General features: G+C 50.9%; 2 protein-coding genes across 3 annotated transcripts in view; both read left to right on the top strand.

Annotated features, from left to right (window-relative positions):
• The window catches only part of LOC113970526 (polyubiquitin), a 1,366-nt gene extending 1,229 nt beyond the window's left edge, over positions 1-137 (top strand). The window contains exon 3 of the mRNA XM_027689570.1: positions 7-137. Coding sequence (XP_027545371.1) covers positions 7-60 — 54 coding nt within the window. The 3' untranslated portion in view covers positions 61-137. The remainder of the gene's footprint in view (positions 1-6) is intronic.
• A 3,560-nt stretch (positions 138-3,697) lies between these two features.
• SCARB1 (scavenger receptor class B member 1) lies at positions 3,698-24,896 on the top strand. Of its 2 annotated transcripts, none has more exons than XM_027689446.1 (12): positions 3,698-3,860; positions 8,001-8,158; positions 9,869-10,010; positions 10,457-10,660; positions 10,862-10,957; positions 11,579-11,691; positions 13,611-13,777; positions 14,385-14,503; positions 15,531-15,604; positions 16,499-16,550; positions 17,011-17,157; positions 19,489-22,783. In XM_027689446.1, exons 1-12 carry the CDS (start codon positions 3,741-3,743, stop codon positions 19,612-19,614), a joined length of 1,518 nt encoding a protein of 505 aa, XP_027545247.1. In that variant the 5' UTR covers positions 3,698-3,740; the 3' UTR covers positions 19,615-22,783. The 2 variants fall into 2 exon arrangements, with proteins under 2 accessions (XP_027545247.1, XP_027545248.1); XM_027689447.1 differs by lacking the exon at positions 19,489-22,783 and adding an exon at positions 22,829-24,896 and having other exon boundaries at positions 3,699-3,860.
• The last annotated feature ends 1,785 nt before the right edge of the window (positions 24,897-26,681 follow it).

The following is a 26,681-nucleotide window of genomic DNA, read 5'->3' as shown; positions in this document are numbered from 1 at the left end:
TACAACATCCAGAAGGAGTCCACCCTGCACCTTGTCCTGCGCCTGAGGGGTGGTAACTGAACCAGCAGGTTGTTGCATCCAAATAAAAAGTTTCTCTGCACTTGTTCACTCCAATAAAGCTGTTGCATCCACAAAAATTTGTGTCTCAGGTTACGTGAACAACTGTTTGTGCCGTTTCCCAACTCCAGCTCTCTAATAAACAATAATTACGTAGTTTCTGCAGATAAAGGAACTGTAAAACTGCCTTAGGCAAGGCTCCCACTTGTCTGGCAAGCGTAGCTAATCCCTCAGCCATGGTTTTCCTGGGTTGTATAAGTGTTCCCTACCCGGCTGCAGCTCGGTGCCCACCTGCAGATGTTGCGCAGCTGTGGGTGTTGTGTAAGGGTGGACATGTAATGGGAAACTACAGTTGTTGCTGAGCTGGGAGGATTTGAAACCCAGCTCTTGGTTTCCCAGCAACTGCCAGGTTCTGCCCTTGTTTTGGGATTAATGGAGCAAGCAGAAGGGTGATCCCGCAGCTCCAACACAGGGTGGGACAGTGAGATGTCACTGCTGGTCCTGCAGCCCTTGGGCTTGGGAAGTGGTGTGGCAGCCTGAGTACGTTAAGCAAACTAATTAAACTAATTTCACAGACACTGGAAATCTGGAATGAACTTCATTCCAGTGGTGCCCCAACTGGAACTATTACAGTATTGTGCTAAAATACCACAGCAGTTCCCGTGTGCTGTACAGCCCTGGCTGAAGGGAAGTTTCTGCTGAAGGGTTTGTGGTGGAGGTTGCATTTAGGAGGTGACAAGTTGTTAACCACAGCTGTGCTGGCCATGGGATGTGGGAAGGGGAGAGGGTGAGGGAAACAAGTGCCCTTTTTAAAAGAGTGGTTACCTTTGTAAGGGGATGGTGGTGGGAGCTGAGTAGTGATCTGAGCCGATCAGTGACTTCAGGGAGACCCAAAGGGATCTTAATGCCGAAAGTGGAATTGAACTCAAGTAACACCAAGTGTTATTTTAAGAAGCAGTGGAAGATACTTTTAGGGCTGTGTGGCCTGTAAGGAGCAAGTTTGGATCACAGAGATCTGTGCTGATCTGGCGGAAGCGTCTGAACACTGCCGAGCTAATCCCATGTGGGTGAGAGCTGGTGCTGTGCCATCACTAAGTTCCTGTTGTGTCCCTGCAGGGGTGGCACCAGGCTCTGCCCACGCCTGTCCTGGTTCCAGTAACTGATCACCAAACAACTGCAACCACCAGTTTGCCGTCCTGTGGGACTTCTGGCCTCTTGGGGCATCCAAATTCACGCAGCAGTTACAAACTGAGCAGCCCTTCAGCGGGGCTCTGGCTCCTTAAACACAGGGGTCTGGTCAGCTAAAGGGTGAGTGTTGCTGGAATGCAGGGAGCTGCTCTTACGGAACAAGGAAGAAGTGCAGCTTGGTGTGTTTTCATAATGCCTTTCTCTACATGCTTGGTAAGATTAGCTTTGGGAGTCTGGTGATTAAAAAAAAAAAAGCTGGAGAAAATAACTGCAAGTGGTTCTGGTTTGAAGGCAGCCTGACTGCTGTGGGGGGAGAGCTGCAGGAGGACACATCAAAAGCCTACACGAATGGCTGCAGAGATGTGTTTTAAGAAACTCTTTTATTTTAAAAGTCTCAGTGAAAAAAACTCTCCAATGCCATGTTTAAAAACGACAATGCTGTACAAACCCCTGAGAGCAACCCTGGAGTGTGCTGCAGCCAGGCAGAACAGGAAGCCTGGAGAGGAAACCCATGCAGTGTTCTCATGAGCTGAGTCAGCCACTGCCTCTCGCAAAGAGAATGACATGGAGCTGTGTCAGGGGGGTTAGGTTGGGTTATTAGGGAAAGTTTCTTCCCCCAGAGGGTGGCTGGGCACTTAAGAGGCTCCCCAGGGCAGTGGTCACGGCCCCAAGGCTGCCACAGTTTAAGAAATGTTTGGACAATGCTCTCAAGCACATGGTGGGATTTTAGGACTGTCCTGTGCAAGGCCAAGAGCTGGACTCGATGATCCTTGTGGGTCCCTTCCAGCTCAGGACATTCCATGATTCTGTGACCTCTGCAGGTCGCTTTGCTTGGTTTGAGGAACTTCAAGGTTGTGGCAGTGCCAATGCTTCAGAGGCGGCACCCCTGATCAGAGAGCACATCTGGAGTGGGATTAACCACAGAACAGCTAAATTTGATGAGAACAGCTAAATACTTAATAAACGTTAAGGATGTTTTTTGTTCTAACCATGGCGTGCCCAAAAACATTCTCCGGGAACGTGCTGTTCTGAGAGACCTTCTCACGATCACATTGTTCCGCAGCACCTCAGGGCATCTCCTGGATTTTAGTGGGCTTTATTGGGATTTGAAGAAAAATTCCTTTCACAGAATTTCTTTGTAGCAAAATGTTTTAAAGTAAAAGAAAACACAGCTGGTCTGAAGGCGTTGCTGCTGGGGAGAAGGGGGACAGCCCGCTGCTGCCTCACCTGCGGAGACCAACCAGGACTGATCAGAGACATCGGTTAATTGATCTGGCAATTTAATCAGAGGCAACTACCAGGGTGAAAGGTCTAGAAGGAAAAAACAAAAAAGACACAGTTGAGGGTAAAGATACAAATGCAGGTGTTCCACCGAGGTGAAGACCACGGCAAGAGTCAAGTGCTGTGCTGTGCTGGCCTCTGCCTGGTGGGAGCTGTGGGTTGTATGGAGGACAGTGTGTGGGAGCTGGGTGCACTCCAGTTTCCAGTCCCTTTAGCTCAGGGACAACTGGGACAATGGGCTTGTTTTCAAACAGGCTGTCACAAACCGGACTCTTTGTTTTTTTAGTCTCTGCTGGCTTCTAGACACTTCTAGGGGTGAGTTTCAATGAGGCTTTTATTCAGGGACACTTTAGACATACAAGATAGACAAAAAACCCAATTCCTCGGGCAAACATGGTGGGTTAAGAGGTGATGGATGTTTTCTCTTCAGGGAGAGCCTGGGGTTGAGCCTTGGGTTCTCCTTGATTGCTGGGCTGTCTGTGTGCCATGCCCCCTTTCCCAAGACACCCAACACCAGCTGTGACAACAGGCTTGCAGCCCCCCAACCTGCCAACACAGCAGTCATGGAGGGACCCAGACCTTCATGGGAGTAGTCTGGGCTACTACTATGTATATATACTCATACTATACATATATATATACTCATTAACACACACGTACATATTTATATATTTTTTTATCTATTTACAAGAGCATGTAGTGACAAGACAAGGGAGAACAGCTTCAAACTGAAAGAGAGTAGGCTTACATCAGATATTAGGAAAAAATCTTTACTGTGAGTGTGGTGAGGCCCTGGAACAGGCTGCTCAGAGAAGCTGTGGATGCCCCATCCCTGGAAGTGTTCAAGGCCAGGTTGCATGAAGCTCTGAGCTGGTCTAGTGGAAGGTGTCCCTGCCCATGTACGATTCTATGATTGAACGATATTTTATCTATGCACATACTGTATATCTCTCTCTATTTTACCTATTTTCCTATTTTTCCGTGCTCACACACGTGTTCGCGTCCGCACCATCCCCGGGTTCCGCTCCCGTCCCGCCGCCGGAGCGAGGGGGCGTGGCCTGGCACGGCTAACTCCGCCCCTTCCCCGCTGGGCCCCGCCCCCTCCCGGCTGGCCCCGCCTCCTCCGCCGGGCCGGGCCGGGCCGGGCCGCGGGGCCATAAAGGGGCCGCGGCGGCGGGACCCGCTCCTGGCTCCGCTCCCGCATCCCCCTCGCCATGGCCGTGTCCCGGCGCAGGCTGTCGGTGGGGCTGGGGCTGGCCGGGGCGGCCTGCGCCCTCGCGGGGGGCTGCCTGCTGATCGTGGGGCCCCTCATCATCAGGGAGCAGGTCATCAAGGTCAGCAGGGCCGGGGGGCTCGGGAGGGGCGCGGAGCGGGCTGTGCGTGTTGGGGCCGGTGCGTGGCCAGGGCATCGGTGTGGGGCTGGTCCGCATCCGGTGAGGGGTGCGGGACGCAGGGTCGGTGGCGGTGCGGAGCGGGGTGTGCTGGAACTGGTGCGTGGTGCGGGGGCTCGGTGGCGGTGCGGGATGATGCAGGGTCGGTGGCGGTGACGGTGCGGAGCAGGGCGTGCTGGAGACGGTGCGGGATGCAGGTGTGATGCTTTCACAAGTGGAAACAGGGTAAATGACGTGCAGTAGCACTCGGAAGGAGCCTTGGGCAGCTTCGGTGTCGGTGCGGAGCGGGGTGTACCGGTGCGGGATGCAGGGTCGGCGCTGGTGCGGGGCGGGGTGTGTTGGAGCCGGTGCGGTGCGGGCTGGTGTGCGGGCACGTTTCCCTTGTGCAGTGCAGTCCCGAGAGCGTGAGGCAGCCGAGCCCTGGAGGTGACAGTGTCGCAGCTGCAGCTCCGAGCAGCCTCAGGATCTTACTCTAAGCAAATCCGTGCTTGGGATATTCCACCCCTGGGGTATTTCACTCCTGGCGACAGCAAACGTGCCCGGAATGAGCAGGTTCCCACCCTTGATTAACGAGGGCTCTTTGCATCCCTGGAATTGGCTGGGCACCCAGTGCTGGGCTGAGCATTGCCCTGGGCACCAGCCCTGCCTCCCATCCCTCCTGTCTCTACCTGCAGCACTAGTTGTTCCTTTCATAAGTAGATGGGCAGACTATCCGTCTCAGTGTACTCTGGTGTGATGCTTTCACGAGTGGAAATAGGATAAATGATGTACAGTAGCACTCAGAGGGAGCCTTGGGCAGCTTCTGAGCAGCCTCTGAGTCCTCTCCCCTAGACTGAAAACCTAAAGAGTTGCTTCTCAGAAGACCTGTCTTACCCCCAAGAGAGGTCCTGGGGCTGAAGAGGGTTTATCCCCCACAGTGTGGGTCTGTGAATGGAGTTGTTGGTCTGTTCAGTAACTGCTGCACTTCTTGTGAACCAACACTTCTGTCCCTGCTGCCAGGACCCCAGTTATCCTGCTGTAATGTGGAGCTTATCTAGCCAAACCGTTTTCTCACTCTTCAAAGCAGATGTACTCCTTGCCTGGGCCTTTCTCCAAGCTTCCACCTACCCAGGTCAGCCCCTGAAAATGGGCTTCTGACGAAAGAGGTGAACAAACACCTCATAGCCAATGGCTGTCATTGCATGTGATGCAAAGTCTCTGCCGAAAATGACCTACTTAAACATATCCCCTGGAAGTGCTGCTGTCTGGGCAGAGCCAGGCAGTCCTGTGGATTAAACAGTAGAAAAATCTTTGTTCGGCTTCATGGACATCAGGAGCTGGTACCTGCAAATAAAAGGCTGGGTGGCCCCTGCAGAACAGAAATTACTTTTTTCTTTTTCTTTTTTTTTTTCCCCCAAAAACCTTTCAGCCCTCTTTTTAGCTAATCCTGATTCTTTCAACCTAATTAGCTAAATCCTAGTAATTTGCAATGAGAACAGAAGATGAGGAAAAGACCAACTCTTGTTTCTCCTCCCTTCATCTCAAGCACTGGTCTCCACATCTTCAACATGACCCAAAATGGCCTTGAGCTCTTACTTTTTCCATTTCACATTAAGCCTCATAACTGAGTGATGATGGGTGGTGAGAAGTATCCAGGGGCTCACTGAAACTCTTGGGTTGGTCTTCAGAGTAGTCTGGGTGAGGGGAGCTTAAAGGACTGGTCTTGGGCAGGTGAAGGCTTGTTTGCCCATCCTGGCTTCCTGAGCTCTGTCAGGATGGTGATTCCTGATGGAAAAGCGCTTGGTTACAAAGAGGTGGTAGTTTCAAGGATATCTTTGGGTAAAATCTGTAGGAGAAGACACAGTAGAAACAGAGAACTTGGAGCCTGTCTCCTGCCCAACTGCAGAAACTGAATCTGCATTGGGCTGCCTGCGGTGTTGGCCATGCAAACCCCGGGGTATTGCTTCTCTGGAAGCATCTGGAACGCCACAGACTTGCCTACAAGGTATGAACCTCAACACAGTGAGGCTGCATCAGCTCATCCCTCTGCCACCCATTGCTGCTGCACCTGGGAGCTCTGGTGCTGTCCTGGCTGAGGGCTGGGAGTGGGCTGACAGCCCTGTCCTCGCTGTTCTAGCAGGGTGAGGAGGAGGGTGGTGAGAGGAGGTGGAGGGTGAGGTCTGACCTACGCCCAATGTGATTGCTCCTCTCAGTCTGCAGGGGAAACCTCAACTCTCGGTTTTACTGATCAGGGTGGCTGAAGCCTCCCTCCTGGAGAAGCAGGATTTGGGCACTGCAGTGGAGCTGCTGCTCTTCTGGTCCCATCTGGAGCCAATGGGCAGTAACCAGTTCCTTTCAGTTCCTCAGGAACAAGGATCATCCGGGTCAGGAGGGATCAAACATCTCAGCCACACTTTATAACCCATTTAAGTTGACAAATACTCTATTTTATCTAAGTTGACAAATACTCTATTTTTATTTCAGGCATATGACCATGTTTGTTTAGACCTACAAGTAGCTTAATTCCAAGGCTACCCTGTCAGTGGATATTACTTAGCAGCACCTATGGAGCACCTTGAGCTGCTGTGCCCAGGTGGGAGGGGGCTGGGACAGGCAGCCTTGAGCTGGGATGCTCAAAGGTCCTGGATGCTGACTGGGTACATATTACATAAATAAATGCATATGCAACAGGTGATTCAGGGAGTGCAAGACAGAACAAACAAGTAAAGGAAACCAGATGCTCCTGATCATACTTGGCTGGACACTTGGGAATCAGGATTGTAAAGCAGAGTAAATAAAAATTTGTCCTGTCACTGCTTCTTTGCCCTGAAATCCTTCAGGCTAGCAGGATGGAGGCCCTTGTCCAGCAGCATGTGGGCATGGAAGTGGAGGTGGGAAGGGTTTGCTGGGTTAGGTGGATTACACTGCATCGTGGAGGTGTCTGCTTGGGGGTAGGGCTTGGATGAGGGGCTTGCAGAGCCCTGCTGCTTGTGGGTAGCCCAGCCTTGTCATGAAATGACTAAAGAAAGATGGGGTGCTGTGGGGAGGCCCCTGGCAGCCTTCTGTCTCAATCCCCTGTGTCAACAAATACGTGCCCAGTCAGATCGAGTTGCTCCAGAGCAGGAGAGCTGTTGTGGGGTTGCTGAGCTGCACTGTGATAAAGCCCACATGCCTTCAGCAGTTAGTGGATCAATCCCACTTCCATAAGCTGACTGACTTACCTAACCAGGGCAAGGATTTGTGCCTGCGGAAGAAAAGATTATGGTGGAACACACCCAAAGTACATGTTCAAGAAGGAACAAGCTGTTGCCCCTAATGCAGCCCCCCCACCTCGAAGGCAAGGAGGGAGTGGAGGCAGGTGAATGCAGGTGCCAGCTCCTGAGCTGAGGAGGGCTTAAGTTGTCTTTGAGCTCCTGCAGTCATTTCCCAGCAAACAGGACAATGATATGCAAACACAACTGTGTGTTGTCTTTGACCTGCTTCGTGATCAACTCTGAGTCGATGCAGGATGGCAGCTGAGAGGAATCAGAGGTGTCCTGTGCTGTTGGGACAAAGCTCAGTTGCCATCCCAATTCTCCATCTTCTGGGAATCTAATGGGCTCTTCCTGCTGGTAGCCAAACAGTTGTGAGGATAGCTGTCACTTCTCCCAGCCCTTGCCTCCTGGCTGTGTGGAGCTGCCAAACCCACAAGCGAAGGCCTTTGGGACAGGGTTGTTCTGCCAAGCAAGTGAAACATGCAGAGCTGTGAATAATTCAGTGCTGGTTTGTCTAGTGCAGAGTGAGTCTCCAGCACATCAAAAGAACTCTAAAATCCTGTGGGTAGGATCTGTAAAATGGAGCCTGAATAAATAAGCCAACAGGCATCCTGTAGCATAAACTTGATGTTTCTGCATATGTAAAAGTTCTCAGTTTAGATCTAGCTCAGTGTCAGTCTGCACACCTGGATCCTCTGGAGAGCCTTTGCTGGAACTGTTGCCTTCAGCTGGGCCTTACATGGAGCTGAGGGTGGATATGCTCATCTGCAGCCACAGAGCCCAGAAGTTGCCTCTCCTTACTCCTTTTTTTCCACTTCTTTTTTCTCTTTTTTTCTTCCTCCCCTTACAGAACGTCAGGATCGACCCCAGCAGCATCTCTTTCAACATGTGGAAAGTCATTCCTGTTCCTTTCTACTTGTCTGTGCACTTCTTCGAAGTGCTGAACCCCAAGCAAGTCCTCCAGGGAGCGAAGCCGGTGCTGACCCAGCGTGGACCCTACGTGTACAGGTCAGGGACCACTTGTGGTCCAGCTCAGCTTGAGCCCAGTCCCTGTGCTGCCTGCCAGGCTGCTGGCTGACTCCTCTGGCAGGAGGGCACAGCACTGCATACTTGGTGTGAGTTCAGTGGCACAGGGTTTTAAAGTGACCCAAATGTGCTCTAATTGCTCTGATCTTGCTCAAGCCACCAGTAGGACCCCCGGCCACTGGGGTGGTAAAACTGATCTCTTCCTCACTATGTTGTAGAGCTCAGTCCCGTGCTGGGGCCTGCTGGACAGTCAGACCTGGGCTGATAAGGTCCAAACATAGGCATGAGGGGTGTTGGTGTGGTGGTGAGTGACCCTCATCTTCAGAGTGTACTCGTTTCATCTTCACTGTGCATTTAAGAGTCCAGCTCTGGAGCTGGAGTCACCTCAATATAAAACTTCATGGGTCCTTATCTAATGTGAGACCCAGAATCTGCTTAACATGAGTGTTCTGGTCATGAGAACCAGTATGGACCACTAAAACTTGGTCAGACCCACCTACTGCAGGGCTGGGTCTATTTGCCATGGCTGAGGATGGTGGCTGAAGTCCCAGATGCTTCTCTGCACCTGAAACATGAAGCGATGGTTGATGCTGAGTTGAGAGTGTGAATTTACCCATCAGTAGTCATATTTGACACGTTAGTGCCTACTCTAATGTGGCAAGGTTAAGTCAGCAGGCTAAGCAAGCTCATGTGGAAAGATTACTGGTTAATCCAAAGCTGAGCAGTGCTGGGGGGAAACCTGGCAGTATGTATATGCCCTTGTTTCATCTGGGCTTGCCAGGTCACACCATGTGGGTTCTGTATGTTGTGATCTCATCAGTCACTTGGCTTGGGGAAAAGGCTTCACTTACTGTAAATAAGAATAAACAAAGGGGCAAAGCTTATTAGTGTCCTTGTGTTCCCTCTGAGCAAGATTAGTGCCCTTCCCTAATGTGGGCCGTAAAATAGAGACTCCACAGTAAAGGACTTTGTTTTTGCCGGTGGGTTGAGCTTCAGTTCCTTCAGGAGCTGTGACAGGCTCATGGTGTTGGGGACAACCTCATGCTATGACAGGGCATAGCAGCCTCCATGAGATTGGACTGCCCCTGTGGCGTGGGGTAAAGTCCAAGAGCACTGGGCAGCGTGCAGGAGTTGGATGGCCTGAAGCCCTGAGGAGCAGGAGGGCCACAATGCTGTGCTGCCCTGAACCTGGAAGCTGTCAGGGAGCTTGGGAGCAAATCAGCGTGGGCTTACTGGTGGGTCCTGTGGCGTCTTGGCTGGTAGCCTCCTGTTTGCAGGTTGTTTTTAGTGTGTAGTTTGGCGTGGCTCTGCATATCTGGGCACCTCTTTGATGGGGCTGGGCTTTTTGACAGCTGTAAGCAAAGTGACAGAGGAGATTTACGCTTTTGTCTCAAACTTCTTGTGGGCTGGGTCTTGGGTTGGGAAAGAATACAAGAGTTGTCTGCAAGAATCCAGTCTCTCAGGGATGCCTTGCACCTGGGCTTCCATCCCTCCTGCTAGACCCTAACCCCGATTGGGGTGGAGGCTGACACCTCTGCCCTGGCACTCTGCCTCCCCACCTGCCCTGTGGTTTCTCCCTGGGGTTCGGTCTCCTCCACAAGCCCAGGCCGGTGCAGCCCATCCTTGCTCCACAGGTGCTGCGGGGGCTCTGCCTGGGGGAAGGTTCCCATGACTTCTTCCATCTCTTTGCAGGGAGTACAGGTATAAAACAAACATCACGTTCCATGACAATGACACTGTTTCCTTCCTGGAGTACCGTAACCTCTTCTTCCAGCCAGACATGTCCAACGGCACTGAAGAAGACTATGTCGTCGTGCCAAACATTTTGATGATGGTAAGTGCTTGCTCCCTGGATGGGTTCCAACTTCTGAGCTTGCGGGGAGGGTGGTGAAGCCTAATGCTAAATCAAAGCTTACTTTCTTGTAGGGCTTAAGGTTCATCAAGCAACAAGGTGTGAAACTAATAAAATGCAATTTTCTTCTTTCTGGGGGTTAGTTGTGCGTTAATCTTCCAAAACCAGTGTGTGCATGTTCCAAAACCAGAGAGGCTGGCAAAGCAGCTGGGCTTGAGTATCCCCTGAGCATCCTGTGGGGAAACGAAGCCTGTGAACCCTCAACTGCTTTCTTCCCAAACTGGGAATGAATGAAGAGCCTCAGTCTGTCCAGAGGATTTCTCTGGGGCTATAGATGGGAGCAGCAGAAGGATCTTGCTGAGCACCAAAGATTATGCTTGTTTGGTAAAGATGGGGCTCTCATTGCAGAGGTTTGTTTTCTTTTCCAGGGAGCAGCTGTAATGATGGAAAAACTGCCAAATTTTGTGAAGCTTTTACTGAGTGGAGCCCTGGCTGGCATGAAACAGGAGGCGTTCATGAACCGGACAGTGGGGGAGATCATGTGGGGGTACGAAGACCCTCTTATAGAAACAATAAATACGCTTGTTCCTGGTCTGATTCCTTTCAAGGGGAAGTTTGGCTTGTTTATAGAGGTGAGTAAAGTGTTGGTTGGGAATGCTAAAATCACAGCAGTGGTGGTCTTGGGGATAGCTCAGGCACTTAACTGAAATAAGTAGAAGTTAATTAGCTGGCAGTATGTGAAGCACCCCTAGAGCTGGTGAAGCACACAGAGTGGGTAACATGTTGCAGTCTTGCTGCGTGTAGTGGATTAAAAAGTCTTCTTCTCTCTGCAGTTTAACAACTCCAATTCAGGATTGTTCACAGTGAACACGGGCATGACGAACATCAGTCAAGTTCACATGGTGGAGTCATGGAATGGGCTAAAGGAGGTAAGTACCAGGCGACAAACCTTTAATACAGGGGCAATGCTTGAAATAAACTAAGATAAACTGAAAGTTCTCAGTGCTCTTGTCTCTGGGTCATAGGTTTGAAGACAAGTTTCTACAGGACTTAAACTGCTGCAACTTCTGTTCTAGGAAGTTGCCAGGAGGCAGCCATGTGGCAAGGGGCTTGTCAGGAAGCATTAAATTCAGCTTCTCATGGGTGTCACTTGGACTCCCTTGAAATGCTGTTGGAGCTGGTTGCCTCTAATGGTTGAAGTCTCAGGCCCCTGTGGCCCGTGTTTAAGGTGTTATTTTAAATACCCTTGTTAAAGGGATGCTTTATTCTTCCCTTGTGGAATATCACTCCTAACTAAAATCAACTGAATCTACACATCAACCACAGCGGGTGGTGGGTCTTTTCTCCATTAATTGGGCAGATGTTTGACTGATGAAATCACTGAGATTGGAAAAGACCTTAAAGATGGGAAGGATCTTTGACGCTCTTTGGTGTTGCGCTCTGGAGCTGCTGGGGAAGCAGTGCAGGGTGGTGGATGTCCCACGCAGGGGTGGAAGCCAACTCCAGCAAGCTCATCCTCCTGAGCTCTTCTCTCTCCACCTGTCCCACAGGTGAACTACTGGCGGAGCAGCGAGTGCAACATGATCAATGGGACGTCGGGGGAGATGTGGCCTCCGTTCATGCCCCCGACCTCGCTGGAGTTCTACAGCCCTGATGCCTGCAGGTGAGGCCTCAGCTGCCAGCCCGTCCCTGTGCAGGTGTCAGGACACACTGCACTCATCCTGTGCACACAGAGTACCTGTGCAGTGACGCAGAGGCCTCAGGACTCGTCCCTGTAGTTAAAGTTCAGCTGCGGTTCGGGGTTGCAGTATCTGAGCTTAGCAAACAGCGCAGTTGTCTGATTATCAGCATCTTGTGGTGTCCATAAATACCTCCCAGATCACCAGAGGAGTCCAACTTGCCTGTGTTGAATCAGTAGAAAATAACCAGTCTAGATAAGATGTGGGTAGCGAGAGGGAGAAGTAGGGGTTGTCGGGAGGAAGCGCAGCTGTAACTGTTTGCGGAACTTTTTTAGCTGACTAAACCCTTGTAGGAATTATGTCAGAGGGGAACTCGTGCCATTATTTCATGTCTCTCTTAGTTTATTTTTTTTTTCCTGCCTGGGTGATGCACTGCTGTGCTTGCCTGTCCTGTATGAGACACCCTGACCTCAGCTGATCACACAGGGACTAAAGTACCCTGCAGAGCCACCCTGTGTGCGTATACCTGAGGCTGGAAGGAGGGCAAGCAGGCACAAAAACCCTGTGCTCAGCTTGGGGAAGCTAATGTTAACTCCGGCTCTGTAGATAGTGCTGCAAAACAAGCAAGTGCTCATGTTGAATAGGGAACAATGACCTCTTCAGTGAACAAACAAAGGCAGCTGAGCCAAGCAATAGCACAGGAATTCCTCTGCACAAGGGACATCAGCAAACACCGGAGTGACCTGGAGCTAGGAACTTACAGGGAAGTTTACCTGTAACCAAAGTTTAAATACACATACCTGTTTCTGTAAAACTACAGAAATCTCTAGAACAGAGCATGATGCCAGTGAAGTGGAGGACACCAAACTTGGTTTCCTGTTAGCATAAGAGGCTCCTGCCAGGCAGAGCTGTGGGGGAAGTGTCTCAGCCTCTTCGCTGGGCAGTCCTGTGTCTTCTCCCCAAGCTTCTGCCTCAGCCTCTGTGTTCATCCAGAGTCACAACCTTGGTTGATAGACTAAAAGTGTATTTGCCTTGCTGCAGGACAGGCAGGGCTCATCTCCTGTGCTGCTTGCACATTAAGTGCAGCTGATTGATGCTGAGGTGCAACTACCTGGTTATCCCTGCAAGGTAGGCAAGGTTTTACCCTGGTGATGTGCTACAGCAGCTTCTGCCTCCCTGCTGGAAGGTGAGCAGAGCCAAGAGGCATGAGTGTAAGTGCTCAACATGCCCTGAATCCTTGGTCCTGGTGTCAGAAGGCATCTGTAGGAATGAGCATCCCCTTGGCAGGCCCAGGCTGTCATGGGTCCCTTCTGTGACCCCTAACTCATTCTGTGATCCCTGCAAGCCTCACTCAAGTGTGAAGGGAGCAAACTTTTGTCCTGGAAACTTGCATCGATCCTGGCCAGCTGGTAGCAATACTGCAGTGTAACATCAATAGCCTATTGTAGCAAGAAAAAAAATCTTGCTGTGTCATGTGGTAAAATTTTCCACTCCCCTGACAATTGCTGGAGTTGGGCTTCAAAAGAGATTTATGCAGTGTCCATCCCCTGTAACGGAGCACCTCAGAGCCAAGGCTTGCACAAAGTGGGTATTATCTCTTGGAGAGCTGCCCTGGGGATTACTACATGCCTTTTAAACAAATCTCACCTGGATACAGCAAACAGATTTACAAGCCTGTGGTTTCTCTCCGTAGCTAGTCCTGACCAGCCCTTTATCTGTGCTTAAAACATGGAAAGCAAAAAGCTTAAATATTCATTCCCCATCCCAAGCACTGCTCTGAGGGTTTATCTTGATCTCAAAGTCTAAGTTACATTGCAACTGCATCTTATCCAGCCAAGATAAGAACCCAGTTCTGGGCTGGGAGCATGTTGGCTAATTCTGATCCTTCTCCACCGAAACCCAGATCCATGACACTGGTGTACGAGCAGTCCGGGAAGTTCAAGGGTGTTCCCACCTATCGCTTCGTGGCGCCGAAAACCCTCTTTGCCAATGGCACAGACTATCCACCCAACGAGGGCTTCTGCCCCTGCATGCAGTCTGGCATCCAGAACGTCAGCACCTGTAGGCTCAGTAAGTCCTTTTCTCCCGTCTGTCCCTGCCGTACCGATATTAAATTTGAGACAATACAAGCTTGGCTGCCTGGAAAACCGGCTCTGGTGTCTGCTGGAGTGCTGAAAGGTGCTGTTGGCCTCTGCATGCACTCCACGGGCACCTCAGCAAGGAGGGAAGGAAGGCAAATCCTTGTGCCCAAAGTTCCTTTGGTCCCTGGCCCTACGACAGCCCGGCGTTTGTGGGAATGCCCAAGGATACAGTGGGAGCTGGGGAGGGAGCAGGCAGGGGAGCGAGGAAGAGGCAGCTCATGTAACTGCCAAATTAAATGTTGACTTTGAACACTGTGGGTCACGCAGGAGCGCGAATCCAAACTTAGTGTCCTGACCTGTGTCTGGGAACAGCGAGTTACCACAGCATTGAGCAGTGCATGGCAGGAGAGGGTGTCTGGTTTTAATCCTCCCAGAGCAATGGGATAACCTGTGGGGAGCGAAGGGAAGGAGCCTTCTGGTCGGGAGGAGAAAGGGATAAAAGCCTGTTCAGAACAGGTAATGCAAAGGCTTAGAAACCTCAACAAAGTGTTCCAGGTGGGTGTGGAGGATCTTAAGGTGCCTTTGATCTCATCTAGATGCACCAATGTTCATTTCCCACCCTCACTTCTACAACGCTGACCCGTCCCTGGTGAATGCCGTCGTGGGCCTGAACCCCAGCAAGGACCAGCACGCACTTTTCCTGGATGTGCACCCCGTAAGTGAACCCCCTCCCATCTCCCCAGGGGCCAGCCCAGGCAGGGGAGGGAGCCTGCCATCAGCTGAGTGGTGGCCACACTCTGCTCTCGTGGCATTGACTTGAGCAGGTTCCATAGTGCAAAGACTGGCGAGGACATGTGCAGATACAAATGTCAAAGCCATAAAGTAACTGAATAATTAGCTTGGCTTCTGGGGAATTGCAGAACTAATTATAAGCGTAATTGTTTCGATAAGCGCAATCAAGTTCATTCCACTGACTCAGGTCTATAACACCAGGAGGTGTATCTGGCAGCAGCCCAGCTATGCCCCAAATCTGCAAACACGTATTGCCACGAGAAACTGGCTGCCAAAGGCTGCAGATCATGCTGTGGCTCAAGCTGGCACCACCAATTTTTGGTCTGGCTTCTTCCAGTCTCTCAACCTGCCCATGGAAATGGCTGCTTTTGCCCTGGTCTGCTGCTGTGTCACACTCCCCACACACCCACAGCGTAAGGGTGAAGTCACCACTCCAGAGGGCATGAGTTGGGGTGTCCTGAGGCGTTGTTGTCCCAGCTGCTGATGGGGAGGGGACTTTGGGATTTTCCACCCACAGCCTCTGTTGTGTATGGTCAGTTTTTCCAAACGTTTGGTGATGTTTGCTCAAGCTAAAAGCCAATTTCCCTCTTGAGGCAAGGTAAACTGTGTGTGTCTTATCTGCACACTGGGTTCTGACTGCTTTTCTTATCACAGTTATGAAAATCTAATTAAGTTTATTACAGTATCAAACGTCTACTGATAAAAGTGAAGTTAAATATATTCTTATCTAGCTGCAGTCTGCTGAGTAAAACAGGGACAGTCCAACAAAAATTCTTCGCTTGTAAAAATGTGTTGCAAAACTGCAGAGTCATGAGAAACCACTGCCTTAATAGGTGCCAACAGGACCCAGCTTTGAAGTGTGATGTTTTCATGGTCTTGGGGTATTGCTGGACAGGATCTGTTGGTTCCTACAAAGTTATTGATGAACTGGTTGGTGTCTTCCTGTGCAGATGACGGGCATCCCCATGAATTGCTCCATCAAGCTCCAGCTGAACCTGTACATAAAGCAGGTGTCTGGTATAATGTAAGTAGTCACCTTCTAGAAGTGTCCATCTCCCTTCCCTGAGCAGGGAGTGCTGCTGAGCCACTGCAGAGTTTACTCTCTCCAAAGATGCAGCAGCTTTACCATGACCAGTTGTCCTGACTGCCAGAGCCAGCTGGCTCCTGCTGAAATGTCAGCCATTCCAGTGACCACCAGCTGCCATCCTTTAGCAGTGCAGGTGTGGCTTCTTGTTTGCTCAGCTCTGACAGTATTCCTGCTCCTGACCAGACAGCTCATGGATGGACTGCTCTTCCAAGTGAAGTAGGAGCTGTTCACCTGTGCTGTGCTGCCTCTCAGGTGTTACCTCCAACATGGAGAGGCCAAACATTCTGCCTGCAGAGTTGACAGTGAAGCCTGTGTCCAGAAAGAAACTTCCAGCTCTATGAAAGCAAACAGGAGGTTTCTGTAACCAAATTGTGTGGTGCCAGATGTTCAATATCCACAAGGGTGGGAGTGTGCTCTTGCTGCTTTGGCTGAGGTGCACATACCTGCAGACAGTCCCCACGCTGCCAACTTGGCTGCACCACCCCATGGTACCACCCAGGTGACTGAGACATGAACTCCAGCATTCTGGTTCGTTGAGTTTCATGTCCCTGGAGCCCAGGTTTGGGATGGCACTTAGTGCTCTCCTCAGGCAGTTCATCCCAAATCAAAGCATAAGCTCTGCTCTTGCATGAAAAGCCCAGCTTGGACCTGATCCCCCACGGTGGGAGCAGCTCATTGAAGCAGCAGGGATTGCCCCCTCCTTACACTGGTTTCCTGGCCCCTGTCAGTCTGTCACACCCATCCCCTTAGGAAGAATCATGGCACTAATTGTGGCTTGATCAACCATAAATCTAAGCGTGTGTTTCTGTTTTTAATTCTCTCCCCCTCTAGTCAAACAGGGAAGATTAAGCCAGTGGTCCTGCCGCTGCTGTGGTTTGCAGAGGTGAGCTGCCTTCCTCGACCTGATTCTGCAGAGCTTCTCCTGCTTCCCCATCACCCAGTGCTGGGGAAACTCCACTTTGGATAAAGCTTAAACCCAGCCAGACTAATTAAGCACCAACAGAAGGCTTTTCAATACTTGGCTATGTCATTAATCCCTCTGAGCTGAACAAACCCTGCACTATACTTGGCAAATCTCTGGCTCTGTCCTAGATGTGGGGTTAAATAGGGCCTTGGACAGAGCTGCCAGCATCCCTCTACTAATGTGGGCCAGGGAGTGCAGCCCCCAGTTGTGTGCATGTCCAGCTGACTCCAGCTATTTAGTAAAAGCTTCTAGCCTGACTGAATCTTGCATAAATTCCCTAATTTATGCCGGGAGGGGGTGGGAGAGGAATTGTTCAGCTGGTCTGTGTCAGCCCTGGATGGGAGGGAAATGCCACTGACAACTCTGCTTTTTTGAGCAGAGCGGATCCATCGACGGCTCAGTCCTAAACCAGTTTTACACCAACCTGGTGCTGTTCCCGACGCTGCTGGAATACCTGCAGTATATCTTCCTTGGACTGAGTGTCCCACTCATTATCTCAGCAGCTGTGCTCATGGTAACGCAAAAGGTAAGAATCTGCAGATGTCTGGTAGGAAATGCTGTCAGTCAAATCAGACTTAATCAGATGATGTAGATTGGGCTGACAATCTAATGTTCCTGAGGAAACATTGGCTGATGCCACCAACAATCTCCTAATGGTGCCAGGTGCCAGCAGATAGCAGCAGGACTTCCTCAGCCATCCGGAAACTGGGCTGCAAATAGATAACATAAAGCATTTGTGGCTTTCTTGGGGCACAGCAGCGATGAAAGTGGCTTCATGAAGGAGGAGGTATTTCTCAGCTCAGCCAGCTAATGAAGAAACAAGCCTAGTTTATCAACCCAGCCTCTGTAGAAGGCAGCAGCAGGTCTGTGCCACTGCACAAATCTGCATCTCTGCAGGGTCTCAACAGTTTTCCATTTAGAGCAGAGGCTTCTCCAGAGGATGGAGCTACTTGAGCACAGCTTGTTCACAGATGAAATGGAGTTGCTGTGTTCTTGCAGAGGGGTTGCAGCCACTGTTGCTGCTTCTCAGCCCAGCTCAGATTCTGTTTTCCACTGAAATGCACTTGGTTGCCGTGCAAAGTGCTCCAAATAGCTCTGGAAGTGAAACCCTCGGAGCCTTTGTGGATCTGGGCTTACAGAGAAGTGCAGACCTTTGAAGCCTGCCAGGATCTGGCAGCTGGGCAGCAGCTGGCCTGTGATGGGGCAGGCAGTGGGGGTGAGGCTGAGGAGCTGTCAGGACAGAATATAAAAGAGCTAAAACACTCAGTGGAGATCTGTGGCTCCGGCTCCATGGCAGTGATCTGATAACACTAAGCTCTCTACAAGCTTTAGCTCTTGAAGTAGAGATCTAGCTCCCTACCCTAACCTGTATCAAAGCAAGCTGGTTTAGTTTTGCACTACAATCAGATGGCTTAGGCTGGCTCTAAAGCTACAGAGGTGAAGAGGCTACTTGTGGGGATAAAAGGCAATGCTTGGGATAAGAGCAGACTAAGAGGAGGCATGTGTGAGGGGCTTCCTTTGCTCAGCCTCCTGTTACTGCCCTAACTGAAACACTAATGCAAACCCACCTTAAATACCCCTGGAGTTCTCGGAGTATCACGTAATTGGATTTTAACCAAGCCTACAATTGCTTAAGTGACTTAAACACATGATCCCAAATCCCCTTGTTCCTCCACACAACTTCCCTGCAGGGTGGGAGCATTGCTAGGGCCCAGCATGGAGCCCAGTGCTCATCACCAAACCCTTGTTGTGCTCCCAGGATGGTCCTGGGATGAACGGCTCCACTTCAGCACATGTGAGTGGTCGGTGGCAGGCGGACACTCTGCTGCATTTCAGCAGGTCTGAAAAAGGGCTGGGCAGCTGTTTCTAACATCTTATGTAGCCCTGAGCTGGCATTTCCTCACCCTGCTTTGTGCAAGTCTTAATTCCCGGTATCAAAGAGATTTAACCATGCCAGAAAGGGTCAGGGAGAAAAGCTGGATTTTTAAACTCATTCAAGCCAACTGAATATCTGCTCGTGCAGTGTCACAAATCCAGGCCTTAGCCAGCTGTGTGTCTGTGCTCAGCCAAAAGTGTCATGAAGTGTTAGAACCGAACATCAACTGCAGAAAGTGCCTGGCTACCTGGAAAGTGATTAAAGACCTCCAATAACCTTTTAAATCCCCAAGAAAGCTGTACAACAACACATCAACGTCTCCACCTAATTGAGTAGATAAGAGCTCATAAACTGGAAGACAGCGATTTGCAGCCAAGGTGTGTTCCTCATTTGATTGAAGTGTTGCTGATCTGGCGCTGATTGCTTAATCGTGCACAGTTCTGCCTCTTGAAGTCACAGGCTGTGTCAGAGGGGACCCTGAGCGGGGACATTGTCCGCACCTTCACGTGTCTGCCAGCGTGAAGGTCTCCCTGAACCCAGCTCCTCCCTGGAGTGTCTTGTGTGCCTCTGGCTTCTGGAGGGAGCAGTGTGCTCTGAACCCAGTGCAGATGAGGTACTGTGAAACACTTAAATCTTAGTCTAGTTTATAGTGGAGCCAGTTTGAAATGCATCTGTTGGACCCAAAGCTCTAAAAATGCATAAATCTGTACAGGTGTAAAAACACACCCGGACGTTGTATCTCTCCTTTGCCATTGTGGCCTAAAGCCTGTGTGGTGACACATTTAAAAGGCAAACAGACCATTTTAAAACTGGCTTGACACTGACCAAAATCTTAAATAGGACTTAGTTTTATCTGAATTTTGAAATCTTCATTAATACTAGATTCTAGTTCAACAGTGATTTTCAAATCTCCTCTGAAAATTGGAACCCTCATGAAATTTGTGTCCAAGTGCACCATAAACTAGACTGATTGTCTTCTAGGAAAAATGCTCTCTATTTTGGAGTAGCAATAAAAAGAACTCAGACAGTAATAAGGCCAACCAGGCCCCCTCTGCCATAAAGCAGCCTCCGGTTAAGGGGACGGTGTTTCGGGAAGCCAGACTGTAGGTGGGTACCCAGTCAAGGTAACATGCTTTTCTCTCATCCTGATTTGATTAAACTTTGCTTAAAACCAATCAAATTAAACATTTACTGTCTACCAGACATGCCCTCCTGGCAAGCTTTGATGGAACAACATCTCATGGCTTTGTTCAGGGCAATTTAGATGTCTTTATACTCACACTTAACCACGTTGAAAGCACATGCTCTTATTGTTTCTCCTGGTGTACCTGATCTGTGGCCCTAATACCAGCAGGAATCAGGGGGAAAAGTAAGGTTGGTGTTTCCACCAATCTTTTCTTGCCTATTTCCCCCCAGAGATCCAGAGGTAAGTTTTTGAATGGGGTAAAAAACTCATGGGGGTAACGGAGATAGTCAACTGGTGGGTGTCACCCTTCCCCTGCATGCAGGGAGCCTCAACAGAGAGGCTTTCAAGAGGGAATTTGTCATGTATAAAATATCTGGGTTTGTATTACAGGATCACAAAATCACTGAATCGTTGAGGTTGGAAGGGACCTCTGGAGGTCATCTAGCTCAGCATCTCGACCAAGCAGGGTCACCTAAGGGTCCAGCTGGTTGCTCAGGACCATGTCCAGATGTCTCTTAATATCTTCAGGGATGGAGATTCCTCAGGGCAACCTGTTCCCATTGTTACAGTTTCGCACAAAAAGAAAAGGAAAAAAGTATTCCTTAATGTTCATATGGAATATCCTGTGTTTACATGCCACTTGGCTCTTGTCCTGTTCCCGGACATGACCAAGAAGAGCCTGGCTCTGTATTTGCACACTCCCTTCAGATCCTTGTATACAGTGGTAAAATCCCCCTGAACCTTCTATTCTTGAGGCTGAACAGTCCCAGTTCTCTTGGCCTTTGCTCACATAAGAGACAGTCCAGTCTTATAATCACATTAGTGGTCCTTTGCTGGACTCCTTCCAGTAGCTCCATCTCTCTTAGCCTGGGAGTCCCAGAATTGAACACAGTAGTCCATGTATGGCCTCACCAGTGATGAGCAGAGGGGAAGGATCACGTCCATGACCTGCTGGCAACACTCCCAATGCAGCCCAGGATACAGTTGGCTGCCTTTGCTACACGGGCACACTGCTCGTTTGTGTTCAGCCTGGTGTCCCCTGAGACTCTTGGGTCCTTTTCTGCCAAACTGCTTTAGAGCTGGGTGACCCTTCTCATGTACTGGTGCATGGAGTTGTTCTTGCCCAAGTGTTGAACCTCATGAGGGCCCTTCCAGTCCATTTCTCAGCCTACTGAGGTCCCTTTTGGTGTATCAGCCACTCTTCCAGTTTTTGTAGATCATTAATAAAGATGTTACACAGGACTGGACCCAGTATTGACCCCTGGTGTACACTGATGGTTACTGGCCTCCAACTAGACCTCATAACCCTCTGGGCCTGGCTGTCAGCCAGTTTTCAGTCTACCTCACTGCTCATCCAGCCCATACTTCATCAGCTTCCCTATAAGGTTTTTATGGGAGACAGTGTCAAAAGCCTGAAGTCCAGGCAGATGATATCCATTGCTCTCCCCTCATCTACCAAACCAGTCATTTCATCCCAGACATTTATCAAGTTGGTCAAGCACAATTTCCCCTTGGTGAATCCGTGTTGACTACTCCTGATGACTTTCTTTGTCCTTCATATGCCTGGATATGGTTCCTAGGATTAGCTGCTCCATCACCTTCCCAAGGATTGAAGGGAGGCTGACTGGCCTGTAGCTCCTGAGGTCTTCCTTCTTGATTTTCTTCAAGATAGAAGAGACATTTGCTTTCCTTCAGTCTTTGGGCCCCTCTCCCCATTGCCAGGATAATGGGGAGTGGCCTTGTTGTGATATTAGCCTGCTAATCCCATCAGGATCCATGGATTTGTGTATGTCTAGGTTACTTAAGTATTCTCTGACCTCATCCTCTTCCACCAAGGGTGTGTCTTCCTTGCTCCAGACTTTCCTCTGGTTTCTGGGGTCCCCTGCCTCATTCAGGAACAGGCCTGCATGTTCCTTACTCTTTCTTTTGTCACCTGGATACTTATAAAAGCCTTTCTTGTCTCTGACATCCTTGGCTGGATTCAATTCCAGTTGGGCTTTGGCTTTCCTATCTTCATCCCTGCATGCTGGGAGAGTGTCCCTATATTCCTGCCAGGTTACCTGTCCCTGCTTCCACCTTCCATATGCTTCCTTTCTGCATTTGTGTTTGGCCAGGAGCTCTTGGTTCATCCATGCAGGCCTGCTGGTATTTTTCCTTGGCTTTGGATGCTTGTTGGGTTCTTGAACTTGGAGGAGGTGATCCTTGAATATCAACCACCTTTTTTGCCCTGACTGTATCCCCCCCTACCTGAGGTCTGTAGTCACTTATGGAATCATAGACTCAGTAAAGGTTGAAAAGACCTCCAAGATCATCAAGTCCAATCTTCAGTCAAATACCACCATGCCCAAATAGTTTCCAGGTAGTCCTGGTGGTGCTCATGCTGAAGCAGCAGTGGGCAATAGTCAAAGGGTTAGATAAGCCTCACAGTCCCTCCACAACACCCCAAAGCCCAGTGAGCAGCAAATGTCTCTAGATGATGAGTCAGGTGGGCAGGTGGTGTCTCTGTCCCCACCAGCAGCGAGTGACCCAATTCTGTCAATTCCTGCTTCCCCCCGGGGTTCTTGTCTGATTTACGATCAGGGGCCCACGTGATCTGCTTGAAGGTGTTTCTGACTCCTCCTCAGCTTTGAGGGTGGTGAACCTGTTCTGTAGGTGTAAGCCTTTAGGTGAGGAGGAACCTTCCTCTTGGTGTCAGGAAGGACCAGCTTCCACCCTTCACCTTCCCCAGAGGCTGCACCTACCATTATACTGGGAACGAGTGCTGTCCGTGTGTACTGCAGGTGGTGTCTGAGGGTCTTCAAGCCATTCTGTCTCTGAGAAGATCTCTCCATCTTCCTCCCACAGCACACTGACTTTGTCCCATAGCTCCTCCACACAGCTCTTCAGGCTGGGCGCTTGGTGGGGTGTGTTAGAGATTGTGGTGGGCAGGAATGGAAATTACTTCGTTTTGTTGGGGGAGGAGGCGCAAACCCCTTCAATTTAAGAAGCCTTTCAGAAAAGGGTCGTTGGCCCCGGGAAAGTTCCAGAGGCTTGGGGTGGGCGTGGCCCACGTAGGGGTGCGGTGGCAGGCGCTGTCAGGTGTGACTGCGGTGCCACCAGCGCGTGCACGCCGTAACCTCTGTCCCTCCCCTGCAGGGAACCACCACCGAGAAGAGCCCACATCCCCCTGCCAGGCAGAGCAAACCACCCCCCTCCTCCGAGACCACACCGCTCCTACACGACGCTGACACGCTGAGCCAGGACGACGCCGAATCCTGAGCCACCAGCCCCGGCACGCTTCCCACCGGGACACACCCGTGCTGGAGGCGAGGCCTGCTTCGGATCCCCAGAGGTCTCTGGAAGCTGAAGTCGTCCTGGACAACTCAGTGGAGGCCCTGCACAACCACAGCAAAGCCACGGGACAGTATTGCTGCACAGCACTCCCGCGCCAGGAACGGGAGACCTCATCCAGACTCTCAACACAGTGTCCAAGAACCCTTGACCCCAAGGGCCAGCCTTTGCCACAGCCCCTCTCTCCGGTGGGCCAGCAGGAATGAAGGTGGTTGCTGACTGATCTGAGAAGTTATTTGCAATTTAGAACTGCCTATTGCTAGGGATAAAAGGCACTTTAATGGGAGCCTTTAAAACAAATGAGGTTTGTGTAGGTAGCAGGGATGGGATTTAGTGATCTTTTTAAAAGCCACCGTTTGTCTCACTGAATGGGGCAGTTGTGCTGGAGCCACTTATGGTTTTATTGCCACTTGATGTAACTGGACTACACTGCAAATCAATTCTGGGTGCTGTCACCTCAGTGGTGTCTCTTCCCGGGGTACCTGGAGCCTGCCCAGGGTTGCTCCAGCCTTTGCATGTTTTGGAGAGTACAGTGGTGACTTTTAAAGCCCCAATTCTGTGCCATGACCTTGTGCTCCAGTCATTCCAGCTCACAGCCCTGTTACTTTGCCTCTCCTTGCTGTCAGTGACTGCGTGAGATGAGCCTTGGCTAAAACTCTGTGGTACATCTGAGCTGTCACTCAGCTCTTGGCTGTTGTCCCTGCTGCCTGCTCAGCCATCCAGGGTCAGCTTTTCTGGCTGTGGCTGTCGGTGCTGGGAAGCTGTTGGTCGCTCCAGCCACTCTGCCTGACCATGGGAAGGGGGAAGCTTAACCCTGTCCTTGAGTGTTAATGAAGATGTCTGTGCTTTTGAGAGCAAGGAATATGTGCAATCATGAAAATAACAATGGCCTTAGTACAGTTTGATTAAACTATTGCAGATTTCTGAAATGGTGTCTCGGGGGACCTGGGCCTGGATGTTACCTGGGGGTGGGTGGGCTGGGATCACACTTCAGTGGAAAAGAAGCCCAAAGCACAGGGATATTTTTGTCTAACTACCAGTCAGTAGTTGTCTACCACACTTGCCTTCTTAACTTCCAACCAGGAGCCAGGGTAGCCCTTGCGAAAACTAAAGGGGCCAGTGTTGAAGCATCTGGCAAGGACAAAACAGAGCTGGGTCTTCCTTGGACCAGAGGAATTGTTGCATTGTGTGTGGCATGAATACTGTTGGGGTCTGGAAAGTGTTGTCCAGGACAACCCTGTGACCTTCTAGTGGGGTAAGCAATACTTTTCCCCTTAGACCTCTGTCCATCTTACTGGGCAGGAAGAGCACAGGAGCTAAAACCAACATCACAATTCCTGTGCCAGTACATTCCTTACTGGCCATGTTCCCAGTCCTGCAGTGGGTTTGGGCTGCCTTACTGTGGAAACAGCTGTGATACAGCCTGGGTCATGACGGGGAAGGGTGGCAGCTCCCCAGAACTTGGTCCATGGGCTGAACTCACCTCGATGCCTGAAGTGTGTCTCACAGGTAAAACAGGACTAGCCAAGTCCCTTCTTGTGGCCACTACTGCTGGGTTATCTCTGTGGCACAAGTCCTCAGTGAGGGTGATGCTTGAACTACAGCTGTAAACTCTCTCTGGCCTTAAATCCAAACGTACCCAGCTGCAAACAGCAGCTCACACCTACAGCCTTGGCCAGCGGCGACAGAGACAGGAGTGGGGCAGAGGCTCTCTGGGGCACCAGCCCATCAGCTCAGGCCTACGAGACCCAAAGCTGAGGGCAGAGCAGCGATAACCACCCCGTGGCTCCCTGCGAGAGGCTTTAATGACATACCGGTGCTAATTGCTGTTGGACAAGTGAACACAAATAAAAACACGGGAATACCGCTCCTAGCACGAGCTTTGGTGGTTGGTTTGTTCGTGGTTGTTAGTTTGGGGTTTTTTTGTGGCTTTGCGGCAAAATACTCCGCGAGAGCTCAAAAAATTTCTACCCCAGCTCGTGGGGGTGCGCGGGGGGCTCGGCGGGGCCGGGGGCTGCAGCGCTGCGGCGCGGCCGCCCGAGGGCGCTGTGGGGCCGCGGTCGGTCCGTGCCCGGGGTGGTCCCGGGTGGGGGCAGCGGGACCCGGGAACGGCGGGTCCGGCCCTGGATGGGGTGGGGGGACACGGGCAGAGATCCTCGGCAGTGGTCCCCCCTGCCCCGGCGGGGCCGCGCTGCGATGTGTCTCTCCATCGCCTCGCAGCGCTCCCCTTGTTTCCCCCCCCCCCCGCGCTCCGTTCACCTTGTTGGCTGCTTGTGAGGTTTCCAATTCGTTTTGAAATGCTTTTCACAACTCGAAATCCTGTCCTGGCCCTGACTCACTCTCCCTTGCCAATTCCCTTTGTACGCCGTGTTCGGGGCTGTCACAGGCCAAACACCTCTGATGCAACACTCTCCCTGCGCTAAGCCAGGTTGAAGTCATTCACCTTCTCCCGAGAATTTTAATTGGCCTCCACAGGCTCAGTAAACATCACAACGATCTTGTTTTACTGTGTGGAGTCTTGGGAGCCTCATTTCACCCACCCTGGAACAGCCAGGGGAGTTGAATGGGTCATCTCCATGCACGAGGTGCTTCATCATCCAGGGGGAACTGTCAGGGCTTGAGGTCTTCTTTCCCCCCACTGTGTGATGGAGCCTTCACCAGCTCCTCTGTAAGACAGACCAGGAATAACACAACCCTCTCCATTTACACTGGGGGTAGGGTGCTTTTATAAACACAGTATAAATGCAGCACAGCAGCTTTTCCCATTTCCTGTTTCTATCCCACCTTCTCTGAAGCATCCCCAGCTTAGCTACCCTCTGGGGCTGCAGGGCTGCAGAGAGGGTTCAGACGCTCCTACAGCAGGAGCAGCCTCTGTGTTATCCTCTTCACCTGTGTCCCACTGCTCCCAGGTGCCCATCATTAGTTGTGCTGGGTTAAAATCCCAGCAGGCAGAGGAAGCTCTGGTTTGAGACTCAGCAAGTCTCTGCTTTGTAACTGCTCTGCTCCTCCTCATCGCATCCAGGTCTGTTCCTGAGCTGTGGCTCTGGTCTCCCCTGTGTACAGGACTGACAGCAGTGACCAAACCCTTCAGCAATGCCGGGGGGTGAGTAAGGTTGCTGCTTTGGTGGTCGTGGGCAGGTGGGTCTCCTGGGGCAGAGCTGTGCCTTTTATTGCTGAAAAAAAACCCCAACAAACCCCACAAGAAGCAGACAAGCAGAGCGATGTGTAGCTGATGCTGCTGCAGTTATAGAGGTGGCTTTGTGGTGTTTGATGGGAAATTCTGTTCTGTATGGCAGCTATAGGGCGCTGAGCTTTATGTGCATGCAGATGTCTGCAGTGTGGGACTGCAGGACCCAATATCCAGGCAAGATGTGCCTGGAGGAGACAAAGTGCCTTGCAACACCTGGTTTCTCTTGCATTTGGCTACAATGAACCTCTCTGTCTGGGAGGAAATATCTGGAGGGAGGACAAGCAGCTCATGTGGTTTTGGAGGAGAGCCTGGACGGTCTGTGCCTGGGCACTGCAGTGTTTGCCTGTGCAGGTTGGGTTTAATCCTCTCTTGTGCAGGGATCTCTGCTGTGTCGTGTTGTGGTGCAGGACTCAGGTCCTGGATTGGGTGCACGTAGCTTAAATCAGCAACCCTCCTGTGTGTGAGCTG

Source organism: Neopelma chrysocephalum, unplaced genomic scaffold, assembly GCF_003984885.1.
Source record: "Neopelma chrysocephalum unplaced genomic scaffold, ASM398488v2 Primary Assembly neopelma1_77, whole genome shotgun sequence".
NCBI classification, from domain to species: Eukaryota; Metazoa; Chordata; class Aves; order Passeriformes; family Pipridae; genus Neopelma; species Neopelma chrysocephalum.
Note: the sequence above shows the minus strand (reverse complement) of the source record. Positions and strands in the feature narration are given on the sequence as shown.